At 50.0% G+C, this 20082-nt stretch overlaps 1 protein-coding gene across 1 annotated transcript; it reads left to right on the top strand.

The window, feature by feature from the left end:
• Window positions 1-12142: 12142 nt before the first annotated feature.
• On the top strand, window positions 12143-16304 carry LOC310914992 (protocadherin alpha-3-like; the record flags this gene model as incomplete). Its single annotated transcript, XM_083871509.1, has 2 exons — window positions 12143-16180; window positions 16284-16304. The coding sequence occupies exons 1-2, from the start codon at window positions 13616-13618 to the stop codon at window positions 16302-16304; spliced, it is 2586 nt and encodes an 861-aa protein (XP_083727635.1). The 5' UTR covers window positions 12143-13615.
• Window positions 16305-20082: the final 3778 nt, after the last annotated feature.

Raw genomic sequence — 20082 nt, 5'->3', positions numbered from 1 at the left:
ACTTACAAATCTTACATTTGAATAAATGATACATTTTTGCATGTTTTAAACAATAGCAGTGATTTTTATTTCAGCACTCGGAATTCAGAGTGCTTTTCCAGCGCCAGGAAGCAAGGCAAACAAGTTCATGCTAAACGGATTGAAAAATAAAACATTTGTGCAGTCAACTATCAGAAATACATTCAGAGGATCTGCAGGCATTTCTGATGAGATATTTATTTTAATTCATTGCTAGGAATATCTGCACCAACAGGTGAAAAAAAAAGGCATCAGAAGAAATTAAGAGAGCTTGAAGATTCCCAGAAGGTTTACTAAGGTCTCACATCCAATCCGTCCATTTCAATGATGTCTACAAGAGAAAATATCATTAAATAGCTCCAGAAGAGTCTTATCATACATTTTGCCTGCATAGAAAATAAATCACACAAAGGAAATAGAAGCAGGAAAAGCAACCATCAATCAAGAAAATTATTATGAGCATTTGTAGGATTTCTGATAGGCCGGGATGCAGAGACTGCGATAGCAAGCTGCACGGGAAATAGAAAAATTGGGGTTAAACTGTTACATGAACCCAGAGAAAAGATGAGCTGTCTGAATTTGTTCTGTTCTATTGCAGTGAGTCACCCAATTTCTGTATCCAAATCTTCCTCTAAAAAGCACTGGAGTTCAGCATGGTGCAGACAATAATGCAGATCCCTACACAGGGACTTTTTCAGCCCAAGTATATCTGAAATTCAGAGGTTAGCTTAGGCTGCAGCATCACAGGAGAGCCTCACTGGTTTGATGAGTCTAGTTTTAAGTCCATGTCCATTTTTCTTGGTATTTTAGCTAACAGGAATATTTTTCATACTGCTGAGGGGGAAGCTGGGGACTCTAGGATTAATTTATCATTGCTCTTGCTCTGCAGTTGCTCAGTATCTATTGACTAAATCTCCAAAGCTCCCCAGAGTACAGATGGAACAAAGCCACACAGAGATCTAAATGTGAGGAGTTTAATCTGGGGCTGAATCCCACCTGTAGGATTCCATCTTGTCCCCACTTTCCTTCTTGATCTTGCTTTAATATCATTTAGAGGAGACATGCCCAGCACCTCCCTGACACTGGCACTTTACCAGAGACCAGAGGAAAAGATTTGCCATTTACTTTGAGTGACCCCTAACAGACCAAACTTCAGGAATTCAATCCTGAATGTAGTTCCTAAAACTAAAATTTTTTCCCGTTTTCAGGAAATGCAATGTTTTAATCCATTTGCTTACCTAAACCACCTCTTCCTCTTAATCTCTCCCTGCAAAACAGCCTGACAGCTGCCCCAGAATGTAAGGAGATCATCAAAAGGATGATCGTCTGGGGCTGAATCCCTTTCCTATGTTCCCCAAGAGTCCTCTTGGCTCCTTGTGCCACATGACATGAACCATTTAACCCCCTCAGTGCCTGACGGTTGTCACACGCTCTGACGGTTCTACTCCTTTGATATCTGAGCACACTTCAGCAGGCTCCTCCTGGGTCCACCTACTGGCCTTTCTTCTGCCTCTTTTTGGGTCCAAATTTTGTATCTGCTGTAGCTCCTTAGTGCATTTCAATCAAACCTGACCCTGCTATGAGCAGAAGCCTGACCCAGTCACTTCCAGGTGTCCCTATTTTGCTCCGCTTTTCCTGTGTATCCATAAAGATCCACGAAGATTTGGCTGCAAACTGCCAAATCCCTGGTGAAATGGTGCCCCCTCCGTGTTAGCCACATGATGCACAGCTCCACCAGCACCCAGCTGGGACAGGACCATCCCATTTGTTGTGCCTGTGCCTCCTGAGCCCTGCTGTGCCCAGCGTTGTGGCGCCCCAAATCCAGGCTGGAACCACACAGGGATCAGCAGGACACCCCCAGTCTTGGAAGGGAGGAGCTATAAGTTTGTTCCTGCTCCTCCTCTCTTGGAGATGGGCAGAGACAAATCACATACTCTTTTTTTAATGCCATTTATTCTTTAAAATTATTTTTAAAAATTAATTTAAGACTTGGATGTGAGTTGCAGGGATGAATCACAGCACAGAGCTTGGCAGCACAGGGGGGACCCTCATGTCACCCCCCCCCCAAACCTGCCTGCCTGGTTGCTGAAGGTATTAGGAAGGAAGACCACTCTGGGAGCCACTTCTAAAGAGCTTGATTCTGTTGGCATGGAGAATTTTTTCATAAAGGGGCCTCTATATGCAAATGGGAAATGGAGTGGGAAATAAGCCCAGCAAAAAAACCATAGAAGTTTTTGCTGCCTGCAAGTGGAATTCAACCAAAAAGGGGGGGAGGGAGAAGGAAGGAAATTGAAACAGCCTCCTCTCTGCACAGATTGCATTGCTGGAGAAGCTCTGAGTGTTGCAAGGCATAATAGTTGTCTGCTCAGAGGTTCCTTCCCGGGGGACTTTCCCTAGGATAGTTTCATACATTTATCCCTGACTCCCGGCATCTGCATAACACGCTCACAGAGAGAGTTATTAGTTTAATTTTCTTGTGAATTACAATGGAGGCTGAGAGAATTAGAAAATACTTTTTTTTTTTTTTTTTATTATCATTACTTTTTGTTTTCCAGTTGAGAGACTGTAAATGAGGTTATTCATCCTGCTAACATCAGTAGGGACCCAAACCCAAGTCTTTCTGGGGTAATTGGTTTCTGATGAGCAATCACTTGTAAAACCAATAGCAAAGGCAAGAACTGAAATATAAATTCTCTCTTTACATGCTGAGCTTTTCATTAGGATTGTATGTCTGGTTTCTTTCTGGGATACAGTGGAAAAGCCATGAAGTGGTAAACAAGGCAGTGGACTAAGCTTGACAAGAAATTTGTATTAGCAAAAAAATTGGGATAACAGCACTCTCTCTTATTCTCCAGAACAAATAAAGCAACTGCAGAGTCCCTCATGCTGCAGCTTTCTAGTGAGCCCTCTGGAACTAAAGCCCTGAACAGAGAGAAGACAGCAAATCTTCCTGTGGGCCAGACCTGAGTGTGCTTTGGTCCAAAAGAAACCACAATATTGGGGGAAAAAAGAAAACTTAGAGGCCAGGGACAGTGTTCTGTGCTGCAGGTCTGACTAGGGTGGCTGATGGAAATTTGCAGTCCCTGACATCCTGCAGTTTGCAAAATATAGGGGACAGTAATGCCTGGATTTGTTGCATGGGCTGAGCCTGTGAGTCAGGCTCCAGGTTTTTTTTCCTTTCCTCCCAGTTACTAGTGAGGAATCTGCTAATCTGCATTGGCTTTTGTTTCCCTGATGAACCTCAGGGTGCTTAAGGCTTGATTTATTTATTTATTTTGGTGGCAAATTAAGCATCAGTCTGGATGCAGCTCTCAGTGCTTTCCAGGCTGGGGCTGTGGTGCTGTCATTCATTGGCTTAACTGGATTGCTTGCTGCTTTATGGCGTTTTTTCCAGTAAAATCTTCTGGCACACATACAGCTGGTTGTTGCCATAAAGATGAGCAGGGAGCAGTAGGCTTGAAAAAGACAGGGAACATTTTTAAGCTCATGTACACAGAAAGGCCTCTGAAACAAGAATGATGTGGACACATCTCCATCAAAACAAACCAAGCAAAACCCTTCAAATAAATCAAATTTTTTCAGCTTTCAAATGCTGAAAGCTGATCCCAAGGAAACAAACAGTAAAATCACTGATTGAATTCAGCCCTGAGGAACCTGCTGTGAGCAGAGCAAGGGAACACAATATGACACACTAAGTATTGTCTAGAGATCTCTTCTAAACACAACTATTCTGGGATTCTGTGATGACAGTTTTTTTTGCTTTTATTAACCCAAAGGAGCCAAACACATTGCTGTGACCACAGCAAGAAATGAGGCAATTTGGACACTTCCATATTTGTGTATAAACACATAGCCCAGGGCAATATTCGGCTGAGCTATCAAGCAAACCGGTTTTTTTTTTAATTATTATTTGTCATTTGGAGCCAGGCTTCCCAGGAATCTCCCAAAGCCTGGATGTGCCCTGCACCAATCATGCCTCCTATTAGCTGCACACCCATCAGGCTCGGCTGATGGGCCCAAATTTTTGGCCTCCCATCTCAAATATAGGGCAACCTCGTAATTTTGGTATTACTGGAGAGGAAGGAAATGTCTCTGTGACACTGCCAGGATCATTCATCTGAGTTTAAACACTGGAAGTTTTGGGAATATAAAGGAGAGGAGAGGAGAGGAGAGGAGAGGAGAGGAGAGGAGAGGAGAGGAGAGGAGAGGAGAGGAGAGGAGAGGAGAGGAGAGGAGAGGAGAGGAGAGGAGAGGAGAGGAGAGGAGAGGAGAGGAGAGGAGAGGAGAGGAGAGGAGAGGAGAGGAGAGGAGAGGAGAGGAGAGGAGAGGAGAGGAGAGGAGAGGAGAGGAGTTTTAGCTGAGACTGTAATGTGATTTAAGACGTGGAAGAGGGCCAACTGTTCACAGTAATTTTTCCAAACTGCCCAAGCCTCTGCAATCACTTATAATTCAACCATTTCTGTCTAGAATATAGACAGAGATTTATACCAGATTCGTACCTTGGGGAAAACTTCAATGTCTTCCTGTCAAGCTGTACAAGGACAACCTGCAGAGCCTGGTCCTGCATCACTACCTGTGCCTGTTGTGCCTGTTTAGAAATCTGTACAGGTAGAAGCAGTCAGCAGATAATTAACATTCTTCCTATTTGGAATAATTGCTGCGTGAGCCCCAGTTCCCCACCTCTTTCTCTCTTCCCCAAACATTTACACATCCTCTTTCTCTGGTGATAGCTAAAGTTCCCAATTGAATTCTCTCCTGCAAGTTTATCCAGCTGATCTTTCAGAGGATGATTCCATTTGGTCTTTATGGATGTTTCTTCCCTCCAAGTGATGAATAGAACAGCTCAGCTTTTCATTCACAAGGCAATTGTGATGTGAACAAAAGGGGAAAATGTAGAAAGTGAATCCTTATCATTTTAGTTTGGTTTGTTACGAGGTTCTACTTTGCAAGACTGTTATTTTGGTCGTGCCTGTATTTCCCTTTTCTCAAGTTTATTACTGAGGAGGTCAGGACTAGAAATAAGCAAAACAGCACCAGATCACATAATTACAACATTCCCTGAAAATATGTGGGTGACTGAAGGTGATTTACTTACTGTGGTGGCAATTTGTCAGTGACAGAAAGTGGTGAGTGATTGAAGAACATTGATTAATCCAGAAAATGATTTGTTGCTCTTGCAGGTTTTGCTCATTCTCTGCTTTACTCTGGGACCTAGGGAACTCATCAATGATGTAAGTATTTGGAAGGCCAGTGAAAGAAAAAGAAGACGGCTTTCAGGACCCGCACAGCTGGTGTACAGCAAAAGCAAATAAAAGAACTATGGGTAGAGATTTGTCTAATTTAACCAACTCTAAGAATTTCTGCCATTGGATAATATTGGTAGTTGTTATTACAGAAACAAGGAAGAAGAGTGGACAAAGCATTAACAACTGAATTTAAAAGCTACTCTCTGACCAGGAAATCTGTGCCAGTGCTGGAATTTCCCTGCACTTTCTGGTGGACATTTCAGGGAACCTGAGGTACCAGGGGAACCTCTGGATAAGAAATGAAATTGCTGTGGGTTCCGGGTGCCAGGTGTTAGAGGGATTCTGCCTGAAACTGCAGAGGGCTCAGTCTCTGTCAGCCCACAACCCCCCTTTGCATCATCTGCTCTGGCCATCGTAACACACCCCCCTGAGCTTTTATATCCTGATTTCCCCTTCCATCATTTCATGCTGCTCTTCCCTCTTGCTGTAGAGCAAGGAGCAAGGAACTATTTTCCTGCAGCCACATAATTCTCTGACTTTATTTACAGAGGCTGAAATGAAGAAAACTCCCCCTCTGCACTAAATCTGTTTGGCTTGGTGAAGGCAAGGAAGTGGAATTATATTGCAAATGTCAAGGGCTATGAAAAATGTAACAGACTTTAATATTCTTCTGCTGTTATTGCTGAGAGTGTCTCTCACCTGCATTCATGGAAAGTGAAGTGCCTTTTACCACTGAGCAGAAACGATTGCCTATTTTTATTTTAAAGCTACACTGTGGTGTGCGTCCTAATAAGAAATGCATTTTCCTTCCAAATACTCTCTTTAGCAATTAACCTTCAGCTTCAAGACTCAGTTTTAGCCTTGAGCCTTTAGGGTTAACCCCTGCCTCAGGCTCCAATAAACTCCAGCCCCAAATATCCTGTCACCTCTGTCTTAAAAGTGGTTCCTGCATTCCTAATTACAATCACAGCCCCTACCTTCCATGATACCTGATGGTAGCTGGTGCTGAGCCAGGCACTTGGATGCTGCTTTGAAGATGTAAAACATTAACTATGCCTCTCTTCATAGCTCTCTTTCCCGTGGGGTTGTGTTTCAAGGTAAGTGGTTTGCATAAGATCCCTCAGAGACCTGCATTTAGTTTATTCAGTAGGATAAACAACCTGCTGCTTTTGTGCTTCTCCCTACAGAGCAAAGAAAAGCCCATTTTATACATTAAAATTGAACACAGCATTGCTGAAAGGTCTGTGATGGCTTTTTCTGGAGCTCAGAGCATTTTATCTTGTTCCAGGAGGGGTCTCACAGGGCATAAGCCCTGTACATCTTCTCATACATCCCCCTCCTTAAAATACAAATACTCCTCTCTTAAGAAGCTGTGTTCATGAGGGAGAAGAGGTTACCGGCCCTCAGCTCTGCCTGTCTCGCTGACCGAACTGCCCAAGGCTGGGGGAGTTCGTGTCGAGGGTTTTTTCACGATGATGTTTTAATTTCACCTGGATACAGCAATCCCCACAGCTCCGGGAGGGGGAACCTGGCTCTTCGCGGCCCAATTAGCACAACCCTTGGAATTAAAGGGCGTAAGTCCCTGTTTCAGTGGGAAGCACGACACGTCGCTCCTGCCAGACCCTGGCGGGCCGGGCACCGGCTGCACCGGAGGGGAAGCGGGGCCGCCCCGGCAGCGCAGGGCGGGGGTTCTCCGGGGAACGGGGCTGGGAGCGCCGGACCAAGGCTGGCATCAGGCCACGTTTTGCCATCAGACACTTCTACCCTGAATTAGGACGGGGGCACACCCACTAGAATTTCACCCTTTCCCTCCTCGTGGGGTCGGTGCTGGCAAGGCATAAAGAGGAACGGTGGGAGATAAACGAGCAGCTCCCCCCGCCCGCCGGGATTTGAGCAATCAGGAAATATAATCTGAGCTGGAAAGTGCCCGAGCATCTGTTGGGTTATTAATAAATTGTATGCAATCTGTCCGGGATGAAGCTCGGGACGGAGGGGAACCATCTGCTCCCGAGCGGCCGCTCTGATGGTGTCTGGGGAAGGAACTCAGCAAATGAAAAGCAGCGGGATGGGCCAGCCCGGCTCCCGGCGTGCCCGCACGGCTTTTCCAGGGAGGGACAACAGGGAGGTTTCCTCACCCCCTGGACCCCGCACGGATCCGCAAAGAATGGGGCTTCAGGGCCAGCGTGGGCATCTCTGCAAGTCTCGTAGGCTCGGCCAGCTCCCTGGGCCAGCTCCAGGCTCTTTTCCGATATCCTTTCCAAAGTGTCCTTATCCCGCTCCAGAGAAACCCCGCTCCCAGGGGTGTCTTGTGTCCCCGCCCTGGGCAGGGTCCCCGACCTCGCCTGCTTTTCCTCTGGGTCAGTGCTCATTGCTGCCCGTAAATATTGCTCTCCACGTTTTATCCTCCACCTGTAAGGGTGTCTCATGCGTTTTCTCGGAGGATTTTCAGCTCAGCCCCGGCCCGCGCTGAGCAGCGAAGGAGCGGGCAGAGCAGAGCACGGCCAGGGCTCGGTGCCGGCCCTTCCCCCGGGAAAACCGGGACTCCCTGGGCTACTGCGGGGGTCTGGATGGCACTTATGCTAACTGAGCAAGGCTGGAGCGTGGAGTGCTCATCGCATGAGCTCTCATCGCGGAATAAGCAGCCAAAATGTTTCTTGCCGGACACCTCCGCCTGCCCGCAGTTGGTGTGGGCAGACACGCCTTCCCTTAGAATCCCGCATCGGCCACCAGGCTCCACATCCCTAAAACTCTTAACACGTGAGAAAATCCTGGCTTCGTAAACCCCTCACAGAGGAATTCCAGCCGAAACAAAGGGCGCTTGAGGACGACACCTCGAGCGATAGAAGAGAGAGGGAGCTCGGAAGGGAAAAGCCGCCGCCAGCGGGGTCAGCCCGCGGGGATGAGCGGGACCCGGAGCCGCTCGGGGCGACGGCTCCATCACCCCTCGCCGGGGATGCCGAGCCCGGAGCTCCCGCCGCCGGTGGACCGGAGGCTGCCGGGAGCTTCCGGCGGGCGGGACGGAGGCGGGAGGCGGAGAGAAGCGAGCTCCGCCCGCGCCCCGGCACCGAGAGGCCCCGAGAGGTTCCGGGAGGGAACGCGCTCCCCGGGGAGGGCCTTGGCACTGGCTGTCATTGTTTTATTATGATTAGATTTTATTTTATTTTGCTTTGTATATTTTATTAACGCGCTTCCCGGCTGGTGCCGCTCTTCTCTTCCTGCGGACTGAGGCGCGGAAAGCCGGGCCGGGAGCGGGGCCGCGGCGGCGACAGGGAAGGAGCTGACAGGGAGCTGTTCCCCGGGACAGCGGGACGGCTCCGGGCCGGCCGCGGGTCCGGTCACCGCCATCGCCAGCAGCTTCCCGAGGAAGGTCGGGACTTCAGCTGTGCCAGCGTCCCGAAGACAGAGGGGCACGGGGCCGGGTTTGTTGTCCGTTCCCCGCTCTCTGAGCCTGACCCCTTCTATTCTGGAGGTGATGTGTAGAAGCGTGGGTGCTCCAGCCGCTGAGCCACCACGGCATCTCCTTCCTCGGCCCCCGCTCGCATTGTCCAGGGAGGAATGCCTGGCTGAAAGACCGATGGGACCCTGTGAGCAGTCCTTGTCTCGGTGCTTAGGCTACTCTTGAATGGTAGAAGAGATTTCGGCCTCAGGAGGTTTCGAAACCAGAGCCGGCTTTTCTGTGCCGTGCTCTAACCGCTGAACTGCGCTAAAGAGGTGAGAAGGACACAAAGGCAAATCCGGCGGTGCGAGTTCGGGACTCTTCTGCCCTTGTGGAGGGAACGCGTTTTTCTTTCCGGATCCCCGTCGATGGAGACAGTCGCCCTGAGGCGGCTGATGTGGAGCTGCTGTGCGGTGCTTTCCATCTCGGGGTGGTGGGGCTGGAAGTCTCCTGGATGACGGGAGCGATTCTGTCGGAGCTCCTGGTTTTCCTTCTTCCTGCCAATCCTCCATTTCTTGTCTCCAAGTGTAACTGGAGTAATTATTTATTTTCAGCGCGGGTCTAAATAGAGCATTCCAAACACCCCTCGAAAAGTCAGTGTGTCTCTCCACCCTCTAAACAACAGTAGGAGACGAACCTTTTGACTTGTGTTTGCCACTGGGCTGTTCGTGCTTTTCTAAGAGTCCAGCGATCAGTCTGTGAGCTCTGATGGATGCTCTGAACTTGGGGTGTCGAAACGGGTGGTTATTATTTTTCAGGACTTCAACCAGGCTTTCACCTGTTCCTGCCTAATGAAGAAGGCTCAAAATAATGCTCAAGTACCTGATAGGCTTTCAAGATTTTAAGATGAATAGTTCATACTGATTTTTTTCTACAGATCCTCGCTGTGGATCACCACTCCTCACGTCTCGCGGCTTAGTGAGAAGCAATGGGAATGCTCTGAGGCTGACCAAAGTTGAAATAGCTAAACCAAGCCTTCCACCAACTCCTGTGCTTTTTGCAGGATCATTTCAGCTTTTTCTTATGACCTTTGTGGGTTTTCCTCATAGGTGCAGGTGGTATAAAAGCATTTAGTTGTTAGTCTGTGGTAGCAATGCAACGCGTCAATGCCTAAGGATTTGCCAATGTCACCCACTACCCCACTGCTACTCAGGTGGTGGCTGGATTTAATCAGTGTGAGAATCCCGCATGGACTGGATCCGAATAAGAAAGAAACAGCTCTTCCTGTAGGTGATCTTGGAGTCTTTGACTCTGTCTTTGCGTTTAGAAACATTTTTTTTCTAGCTAAAGTCAGATATCCGGCATTGTGGGACCATTTAGTGAAGCTGCTACTTGGTGGATATGAAAATGATATAGACAGACGTTCAGACCAAATTAAAAAGGACACCGTGTCCTGTGTCCTCGACGTCAGTGCTTGTCACCTCCTTAACAGCTGTTTTACTGATTTAAAACATCCTACTACATTTTACATACAGCAGTCCTAACTTAGTATGGCTCTTAAGATACTTGTAGATCGATTTTGCTGACATCGGCATAACATTTTCACCTCCATGAACACGGCATGAAATATTTCTCCAGAGAAGACCTACTTATTCCAGGTAAGTGAATTAATTTAGCAAACAGGTAAGTAGCGGGGGAGGGAACTCCAATCAACCGAAACAAACTCACCACAAAAATTAAAACAAGACCAACTGAACAAACAAAAAACCCAAAACCAACCCAAAACATAACAAAAACAAAAACAAAAACAAAAAAAAACAAACAAACAAACAAAAAAAAACAAAAAAAAAAAAAAAAAAAAACACAACAACAACAAAAAAAACCCCAAACAAACGAAAATAAACCAAGCCAAAAGCCAAAATCTGTCTTGCTTAAACACCTCTCGTCCTGGACTCACGTGGAGCAAACATGATTGATTTGTTGATAGAAGATCATCCCCAGCATATCCTCCTATCCACGAGTCAAGACAGTGATCTCTACCCAAATCGTTATTTCCTTTTGCTATAGAAATTAAAACAACCTGCCAGAAAACTCCAGGAAACTCAAGAGTTCCTGAACATGTCTCCAGATCAATCTGACAAAAACCGTGCTGTGCAGGATTTTCTCGCCAGTCCTCTCTTATCAAAACGATCAATTCTGTTGCCTGCACCTGGAAAAAGTTAACAAATGCTGTTCTATTTGATAGAATGGATTTGCCTGTGTCTGTTTGTCTGTGGTCTATGGTAAGGAGAGTGTGAATCTGCAAACCTAATCCAAGGAAGAGAAGGACAAAACCGTGTGGATGTTAGAATGAGAAAAGGATGAGCTAATGGGTTTACTAAACCCGAGTCCTCGGCATCAGCAGTGCCTGCCAGAGGCTCCTTTTGCTGTTTACCGTGGGCTGCTCCGCTCAAGAGGAGCGCTGGAGGGGAAGACCACTCATCTTCAAAGCCTAGTTCCACCAGGATTTGGGATATGAAACATAAAATGTCTGAATGTCTTCCTCGGGGAGAAAACCCCGTTGCTCGCTGTGATTCGAAAATGCAGGTAAGTGACAAAGACACAGTAGGAAGAATCCATTTTTGCATTGATGGCATAGGCCAGACAAAAAAATGGCATCATGGATGGATGTGGAATCAAGACATCATTTATATCCGCAGAAAGCCTGACTGCCTCCAGCGGCAGATTTCCACATGAACTGGCGGCACTGTGGAGATCAGTAAAGCAGGAACGCAAACAGGTCAGTAGCACAATCGTATTTAATAATGTTTTGAACTGTGGTTTGTGTACAGAAGCTACAGATATAACAGAAGTTATTCTTGTCCTCGGTGCTCCTGAGGGAGGTGCTGTGGTCGCTGCCTGCGGGGCCCGGGGGCAGGTGGTGAATGTGAACGCGGGCAGACGAGAGCTGTGAGGGAATGTGGAGGATTTTGCCCTGAAGCTTCAAATAGTGGTAGAAAATCTTCCCAGAGTCATGAAATCGGCTTAGCCAGGGTGCAGAAAGGGAGACTGTACGTAATACTTTTTCTTTTTTCCCTTTTTTCGCCCATTAACGAGGAATGTCGTCGTGGTGGGGGAGTGTCTGCATACTGTGGCAGTGATCCTTCCCTCTGAGTGGCACGGAGTAGGGATTGGGGATTTGTCATAGGGGGGCTGAGTTTGAGTAGGGAAGAGTGTTTCCCGAGGAAAGGAGATGCTGTGTAGCTCGTGGGCTGAGTCGTTGGTGACAAACTGCAGAATGTCTGCCTAGCTGGAGATCTCTGCCCCTGCAGAGAGAGGTTCTTGCTGTATCCTGGCAGATTTTGTCTGCCAGAAAGGAGAAGTAAGAGTTTGCCATTCATCGTGCAGGTGGGAAAATGAGGCTGCAAGGACAGCTCTTCATCCAGCTGCATGAATAGTGTACAGGAGCTGTGGTGGTACCGTGCTTTTTCAGCGTTCTTGGGGTATCGGTGTTCTGGGCTGTGATGAGTTTGAATATCCAAAGGAAAGATTCAAATAATCCCCTGGGTAGTTTGATGTAATCGAAGCCTTTTGCACAGATGTCTAAATATCTGGGGCTTGGGCTACTCTATCAGAGTGACGTGGATTCTCTTCATTGAGATAACGGGTTCAGGAGTGTGTCCGTCTGCCAAAAGGGGAGGGAAGCGATGAAGGGACAGTCTGTCTGTCTTGCATAAATTGCAGAAATGCGGGAAGTTTGTTCCTTATCTGGAAAGATGAAAGTCGACAAGAAAGAGGAAGGGACATGTCTTTTGCCAAAAGACATGTCCGAACTCCATGTCGAGAGTGATGTAATCATATGAAAAATTAGTTGGTTAAAAATACAAAGGAAAGACAAAAAGAGAATAACAGAAGAAATCGGGGGAACAGAAGATTGTAAGAAAAAAGAGAAAGAAGGAAGAAACAATGCAGAAATAAAAAAGATGTCAAGGATGAAGAAAAAAATGGAAAGAGAGAGAGAACGGAAGAAACCATAAACGATTTTAGTGGCATGTCACTGATGGTATCACTGCGCACAGAAAGAAAGGAAGGTGAGAAAGGAAGAAAGAAAGAAGGTAAAACAGATTACAAAGAAAAGAAAATAGGATGAAACCATAAATTACAGTTCAAGAGTGAACCAAATATATAGCAGAAGAATATAGGAATAAATGAGAAAGCCAAGAAGGAGTATATATCCGCAAATTAGCAAAGGAGAAAGGGCAGACAGAGGCAGACGAGATGACTACTGAAATTACCTCTAAATCCGTTGGTCCCTAAAAACGTCCACCTTGATGACAGCACTGCGTTCGGCGCTGATGTCCGTAATTAGTGCTGATCACTCCTGTTTGATAATCTCCACCGCGGCGCCGGAGGCAACGAACGACCGACCAGCAGGGGTATGGAAGAGAGAAGGATCGAAAAAGAAGGTTAGAGGGAATAAAGGACAGGACATGACAAGGCAATGACGAAAACGAGAACAAAGTGAAGAAAGAACAAAATAAATGAAGGAAAATGGAAACTAAAACAGAAAGAAAAAAAAAAAAAAACAGAAGAGAAAACTGAGAAGCTAGAGAAGGCTAAGGAAGGAAGAGAAAGCAAGGAAAGAAAGAGAAAGAAAGACAGAAGTGGCAAAGAAAGAGAAAAAGAAATTCGACTAGGGCAGGAAGAAACGCAGAAGATATGGCCGTGGCGGAGATGAGGCACGGGCGCTGCGGCGAAGCGTGTGAGGCGGCGGAGCAGCGCACGGTGTCGCTGCAGGCTCGGGAACGGCGTGTGGGCGGCTCCGCCCCGGTGCGGCGGAGAGCCCGGCTGTGAGCGCGGGGGGGCGGCGCGGGCCGGGCAGCAGAGCCGGGGCGTGCGGGCGGCGGCGGGGAGCCGTGCGGGACCGGGCCGGGGCCGGCACACGCAGCGGCGGCGGCCGGAGCGGCGGCGATCGAGCGGCGGCGATCGAGCGGCGATGGGGGAGCGTCGGTGCGCGGCGCTGCGGGTGCTGGTGCTGCAGGCGGCCTGGGCGCTGGCGGGCGGGCAGGTGCGGTACTCGGTGCCGGAGGAAGCCAAGGCCGGCACGGTGGTGGGCCGTCTGGCGCAGGACCTGGGGCTGGAGGCGGGCGAGGCGGAGGCGCGGCGGCTGCGGCTGGTGGCGCAGGGCCGGCGGGCGAGCGTGGAGGTGAGCGGGGCGAGCGGCGCGCTGCTGGTGAGCTCGCGGCTGGACCGGGAGGAGCTGTGCGCCAAGAGCGCGCCGTGCGCGCTGCGCCTGGAGGTGCTGCTGGAGCGGCCGCTGCGCGTCTTCCATGTGGAGCTGGAGGTCACCGACATCAACGACAATGCCCCCGTCTTCCCCGCCGCCCGAAAAAACCTCAGCATCGCAGAATCGTCTGTGCCGGGTTCTCGTTTCCCGCTGGAGGGCGCGTCGGACGCGGATATCGGAGCGAACGCGCAGCTCTCGTACACACTCAGCCCCAGCGAGCATTTTACACTCGATGTTAAATCGTCTGATGAAAACAGAAAGTCTCTCTTTCTGGTGCTCGCAAAGTCTTTAGACCGCGAGACGATTCCCGTGCACCGGTTGGTGCTGACGGCGAGTGACGGGGGCCGGCCGTCCCTGACAGGGACAATGGAGCTGCTGATCTCGGTGCTGGATGCGAATGACAACGCGCCCCAGTTCAACCAGTCGGTTTATAAAGTGCAGCTGCCGGAGAACGCTACAGAGGGGACGCTGGTAGCGCGTGTGAATGCCACGGATCCGGACGAAGGAAACAATAAGGAGTTTTCTTACACCATCTTGAGTTCGATTCCTATCGGTAACAAAGAGCTGTTTAGCATTGACGCCAAGACGGGCGAGATCAGACTGACGGGTACTTTGGACTTCGAAGACGTTCGTTTACACGAATTGCAAATTGAAGCGACAGATAAAGGGACTCCTCCTCTTTCGGGTCATTGCAGCGTGGAGCTGCAGGTGGTGGACGTGAACGACAACGCGCCGGAGGTGCGGGTGACGTCGCTGTCGGTGCCGGTGCCGGAGGACGCGTCGGTGGGGACGGTGGTGGCCCTGCTGAGCGTGTCGGACCGGGACTCGGGGGCGAACGGGCGCGTGCGGTGCTGGGTGTGGCCGGCGTCGCCGTTCGGTCTGGAGGCGACGTTCGCGGGCTCGTACTCGCTGGTGCTGCGCGAGGCGCTGGACCGGGAGCGGGTGTCGGAGTACGAGGTGGAGGTGCGTGCGGAGGACGGCGGGGCGCCGGCGCTGCGCGCCAGCCGCGGGCTGCGGGTGCCGGTGTCGGACGTGAACGACAACGCGCCGGCGTTCGCGCAGGCCGTGTACACGGTGCTGGCGCGGGAGAACAACGCGGCGGGCGCGGAGCTGGCGCGGCTGTGGGCGCGGGACCCGGACGAGGCGGGCAACGGGCGCGTCAGCTACTCGGTGTGGGAGGGCGGCGCGTCGTGGTCGTCGCGGTCGGGGGGCGGTTCGGCGGGCGGCGGGTGGCGTCCGGCGTCGAGCTACGTGTCGGTGGACGCGGAGAGCGGGCGTCTGTGGGCGCTGCGGCCCCTGGACTACGAGGAGCTGCAGGTGCTGCAGTTCGAGGTGCGTGCGGTGGACGCGGGCGAGCCGCCGCTGTGCGGCAACGCCACGGTGCAGCTCTTCGTGCTGGACGAGAACGACAACGCGCCGGCGCTGCTGCCGCCCGCGGGCTCGGCGCCGGAGGCGGGCGGCGCGGCGGCCGAGGCGGCGTTGGCGTTGGCGGGGGCGGGCCCGGTGTCGGAGACGCTGTGGGCGTGGGCGGCGTGGGGGGCGCCGGCGGGGCAGGTGGTGGCCAAGATCCGCGCCGTGGACGCCGACTCGGGCTACAACGCGTGGCTGCGCTACGAGCTGCGGGAGCCGCGGGCCAAGGGCCCGTTCCGCGTCGGGCTCTACAGCGGCGAGGTGAGCACGGCGCGGGCGCTGGACGAGGCGGACGGGCCTCGCCACACGCTGCTGATCGTCGTGCGCGACCACGGCGAGCCGGCGCGCTCGGCCACGGCCACGCTCAGCGTGTCGCTGCTGGAGGCGGCCGAGGCGGCGCTGGCCGCGGGATCCTCGGCGTCGTCGTCGTCGCGGGCGGCGGCGGGCGCGGAGCCGGGGCCCGGGGCGGCCGGCGCGGCCACCAACGTGTGGCTGGTGGTGGCCATCTGCGCCGTGTCCAGCCTCTTCCTGCTGGCCGTGGTGCTCTACGGGGCGTCGCGCTGGGCGCCGCGGGCGGCCGTGCTCTCGGGGCCCGGGCCCACGACGCTGGTGTGCGCCAGCGAAGTGGGCAGCTGGTCGTACTCGCAGCGCCACAGCCGCAGCCTGTGCGTGGCCGACGGCGCGGCCAAGAGCGACCTCATGGTTTTCAGCCCCAACTTCCCTCCGCCGCCGCCCGGCCCCGCGCCCAAGGACACGCAGCCGGAGCCCTCCGCTCTCCTCGACACGGTCAGTGGCTCTGCCTTGCTCGCCTTTACCCCTTCTCTCCTCCCTCTCCCAAGTGTCTCCCGCCCCTTTGCAGTTCCTGTTTGTAGCGTGGCTCCGCCCGCACGGGCTGAGGGCAGTGTGATGTTGGCTGGATCTTTAAAATTTTACCGGCATCTTTCAATTTTCCACCGTATCCTTTCAGACGTTCCGCAGCTGTTACTGAGCTGGGGAAATGTCTTCCGGCATCCCGCCGTAATTTAGGGACCGTGGCTGAGGTTTATTGCTTTGAGCGAGAGTTGTTCTCTCCTATGTCTGCTCTCCCGTAGAAAGAAATATCTGTTGATTGTGGTAATACCTCCGCTGACAACGCTTTTGTTCTCTGGGGTGTAGCATTTTAACCCGAGATTGCTGAAGCCGGTCACGGAGACCTCACGTGAAGACGCTCAGGATGTGGCGGTGACAATCCCCCAGGCACCATGTACCATTTAACTGCCTTTCCTGACTGGGGATTGTGCCGTTATCAGCATTGTCAAAATCTGTCTCCTCTTCCTACTCAGTGCAAGTGACGTGCCAAAAGGTTACAATTGAAGCATCACGGTTTTATTATAGTGCTCCGAGGTGCAATTTTTCCACATTGATTCTCCCAGAACATTTTTTATAGTACTTGGCAGGGCTTTATTGGACTTTTCCTGTCTTCTTTTCTAAGTGTGTTGGTTTTCTAGACAGCATTATAAACTGCTTACACAGGGGTTGGAAATTCAGGGTCGGTGTAAGAGAAAGAATTTTGTTTTCCACAACCCCCTCCCCGTTCAAAATCATTCTGTGTACTTCTGTTCATGGCTGGAGACAGACACTTGCCTGTCACAGCATTCTTTCAATCTTGGTATCACCAGTGGCAGAGATGTGAATTATATGGAAACATTCTCTTAAAAACCACACAAATTTACCTGTATGGATATTATCCCTTACATTGCTGTGGTCATCAGCATTTATTCTTTTCCATCACATCATGAAATGAATGCTCATTGTCATTAGAGATATCCCGTTACAGTGTCTACAAACAGATGTCCAACATGTCAAGAGAGTGGCAGAACTTGCAGGTGATTCAGATTTCCCTCCAGAATAGCTGAAGTGGTAGAAAACAAGAGTCAACTACAGGGAGTCTGCTGAGCACAGCACATATAATATCATCTGTATGAGGGGTTGTGCTGTCATTGATGGAATGGTTGTAGACTTGCATTCCTGGCCAGGGAACTGGAATGATGTACACTGGCTTGTTGTGATGTTCTTGGAATATTTGTATCAGGAGACATGTTGTTTCAAAAGCCCTGGGGAGTTCCCAACAAAGAATAAACTCAACCAAGCAAGCAAGCACCAAAATCCCTAATAAACAACAACAACAATGTTGGGGTGCTTGTCAATGTTTGAGTTGTTCTATCACAACAGGAGATCAATGCCATTGTCATTTGGAGTTGTTCTGACATCACCTTGAGAAGGAGTAGAGCACTGGACATGGTCTCTATGACACCATCTCTGTGTTTTGTTATCCTGCTCTCATTGCTGGCAATAGTCTGCAAAAGCTGCAGTGAGCCCTGTGGAGGTGAAGGAGGCAGTGAGGGGTTGGAGAGGTGAATGTGGCTGTGGCATTGTGCAGGCCCTGGCCATTTCCTGATATCAAGGCTGAGCTTGAGAAATGAGAGTTTTCTGATGGAACTGAAAGTCCCAGGGAAGACATGCACCATGTCATGAGAGAGACCTCCAGGTACTCTTTACTGTGCTGTTACTGTTGCTGACTCTGATCATTCTGGTATTTAATGTGGTTTTTATTAATAACTTTGTGCTCTTCTTTGACTCTCTTCCATAAGGGAGGCGATACAAGATGACAATTTTGACCTCGCTGTTCTCCCTCCTCAGTAGTGTAATTCTCCCATTTGCTTGGCTCACCAGAGTCCCTGTGAAAACAGGGAAGCTCTTAATCACTTTTCTTATCTTCTTTCTCTAAGTATAATTTTATTCTATTTTCCACTAGAAAGTGTGCAAGCCGAGGAGTGTGACCTGAAGTGTATGTTTTCTCTTTTTTGTCTTGCCTTTCTGAAGTGGATTGCAGCTGGATTGTGCAGTGAGGTGGCATAACCATACACTGTCCTGTTTTCATGTTATGGTAATATTTGCATTAACAGTCACACCATTAAAAAAAACTTTTAAAACCCTCTTAAAATAAACAAACAAACAAACCCCACGACCCAAACAATTCGACCCGTACCCGACACCACATTTTCCTGTGCAGTATGTATCTTTGTTGGCACTGATGTATTTTTCAGCGTTTGAGTTGGTCTTTCACAGCATTCTGTCATTGGCCATTGCTGTTAGAGTGGTGCTGACATCACCTCTATAAATAGCATTCTGCAATGTGATGTTTCCATCTGAGACTGGGGAGGCACAGGAGATGAGGTGAAGGTGGCAGTGGTGCTGAGTAGGCCCTGACCATGTCATAATATGAAGTGTGACCTCACAGTCTGTGGGAGCTGGAAATCCTTGGGAAGAGTGTGGGCCGTGTCATAGAAGGCAGGAATGTGAGCTGATGTTCTTGTCCTGAGAACACGTCCCAGAGTAGGGAATGGGAGATGCCTGAAGAAAATGACGAGGCAGGATGGGCACAGGTTTCCCTCCCAAGATCCATTCCTGGGCTCCTAAAGGTATGGAGTTGAAGGCCTTCTGGGTACTGAGTTAATTCCATGGGAGTTTAATGCCCATCACGTCCTTTGATGTTCTGAACATTTCCCACCAGAGACATTCCTTGTGCTGCTGCTGCCTGAGGCAGACAAGGCATTGGTGCAGAGGGTGTGGCCTGCAGACTGCTGACTGATTCCCAATGGACTTTTTGATTTCTGTTTAGGACAACCTTTTTCTAGGAGGGCAGCACTTCAGTCTCCTGTCTTTGTATAGTGGTGGGCATCTATAGTAGCTTCCACAGCCACAGATCTTTCCATGATGGTTCCTTGCTCCTCCTGAGGCTAATTTTTAAGGGCCCATGATAATGTGGATGTCATTTCTGTGCACTGAACTTCCCATACTTGTGGACTTGAAAATTTCCCCTTGGTAGAAGTTACGTGTCCTGTTGTCACAGGTGTCTGATTCTGATGTCTGACTTACACAGAAATCCCTGCAGAGCAGCCCAGTTGTGGTTCTCGAGGGTACAAATTCTCCCTTCCAGCTGATATGATGGGGTGTGCTTGTGCTTTGGCATTTGCTCTCATTCTCTCCAAGTGCAGAATCCATGTGGACTGGGGTGACAACAGACATGCCTTTATGTCATCAAGTTCTTCAGAAGTCATTTCTTATGTTCTGTGGTGTTTCCACCAGAGATTGCTGAAAAGGCATCAAGCATGAAGTGTAGGCAGATGAGAAGAATCTGCCAGAGAGGGGGGGGCTTCCTATCCCTCCAGATGTTCCTTGTGCCAATTGTAAGGGAAGGTGAGGATATGCAAAGGACATTCTTATAGCAGGTTTTGTGATATTGTGAAAGAGATTCTGCAAGTGGCACAAGGGATGGCCTGGGCATGTGATGAGAATGGCCTTGAGCAGGGAAGGGTCTTGTCGGTGGGAGATGATCCATAGAACAATCTGTGTCTTTGTTGAAGGACTGGAGAATGTGTGCTTCAGTGGAGTTGCCTTTTCCCGGGGTGTGAGACAGAGGATTCTAGTAGAAAATATCAAGAAGAGGCTCCACAGACATTACTTATACCTGAGATTTCTCCAGTCCTCCAAAAGTTCTGCATATCCTTATGCCTCGTTGTTTCCTTCATGCATTCCAGTACAGTGGAATTTCATTATTTGTCTTTCTTCTCCCTTCTTACCAAAGTCTCAGTTGTGTTTTTCTGCCTCTCATGTTAGCAATGTGTTGGTAGTACCAGATAATAAGAGATACTGAGTTTTGGCAGCTGTCTGGTTGCAAACATTTGGGTAGTTTTCCCCCAGAGTGCAGGATGACTTTTCCATGC

Source organism: Zosterops lateralis (genome assembly GCF_965231275.1).
Source record: "Zosterops lateralis genome assembly, chromosome: 14".
NCBI lineage: Eukaryota > Metazoa > Chordata > Aves > Passeriformes > Zosteropidae > Zosterops > Zosterops lateralis.
The sequence above is the reverse complement of the archived record's forward strand: the minus strand, read 5'-3'. Positions and strand labels throughout refer to the sequence as shown.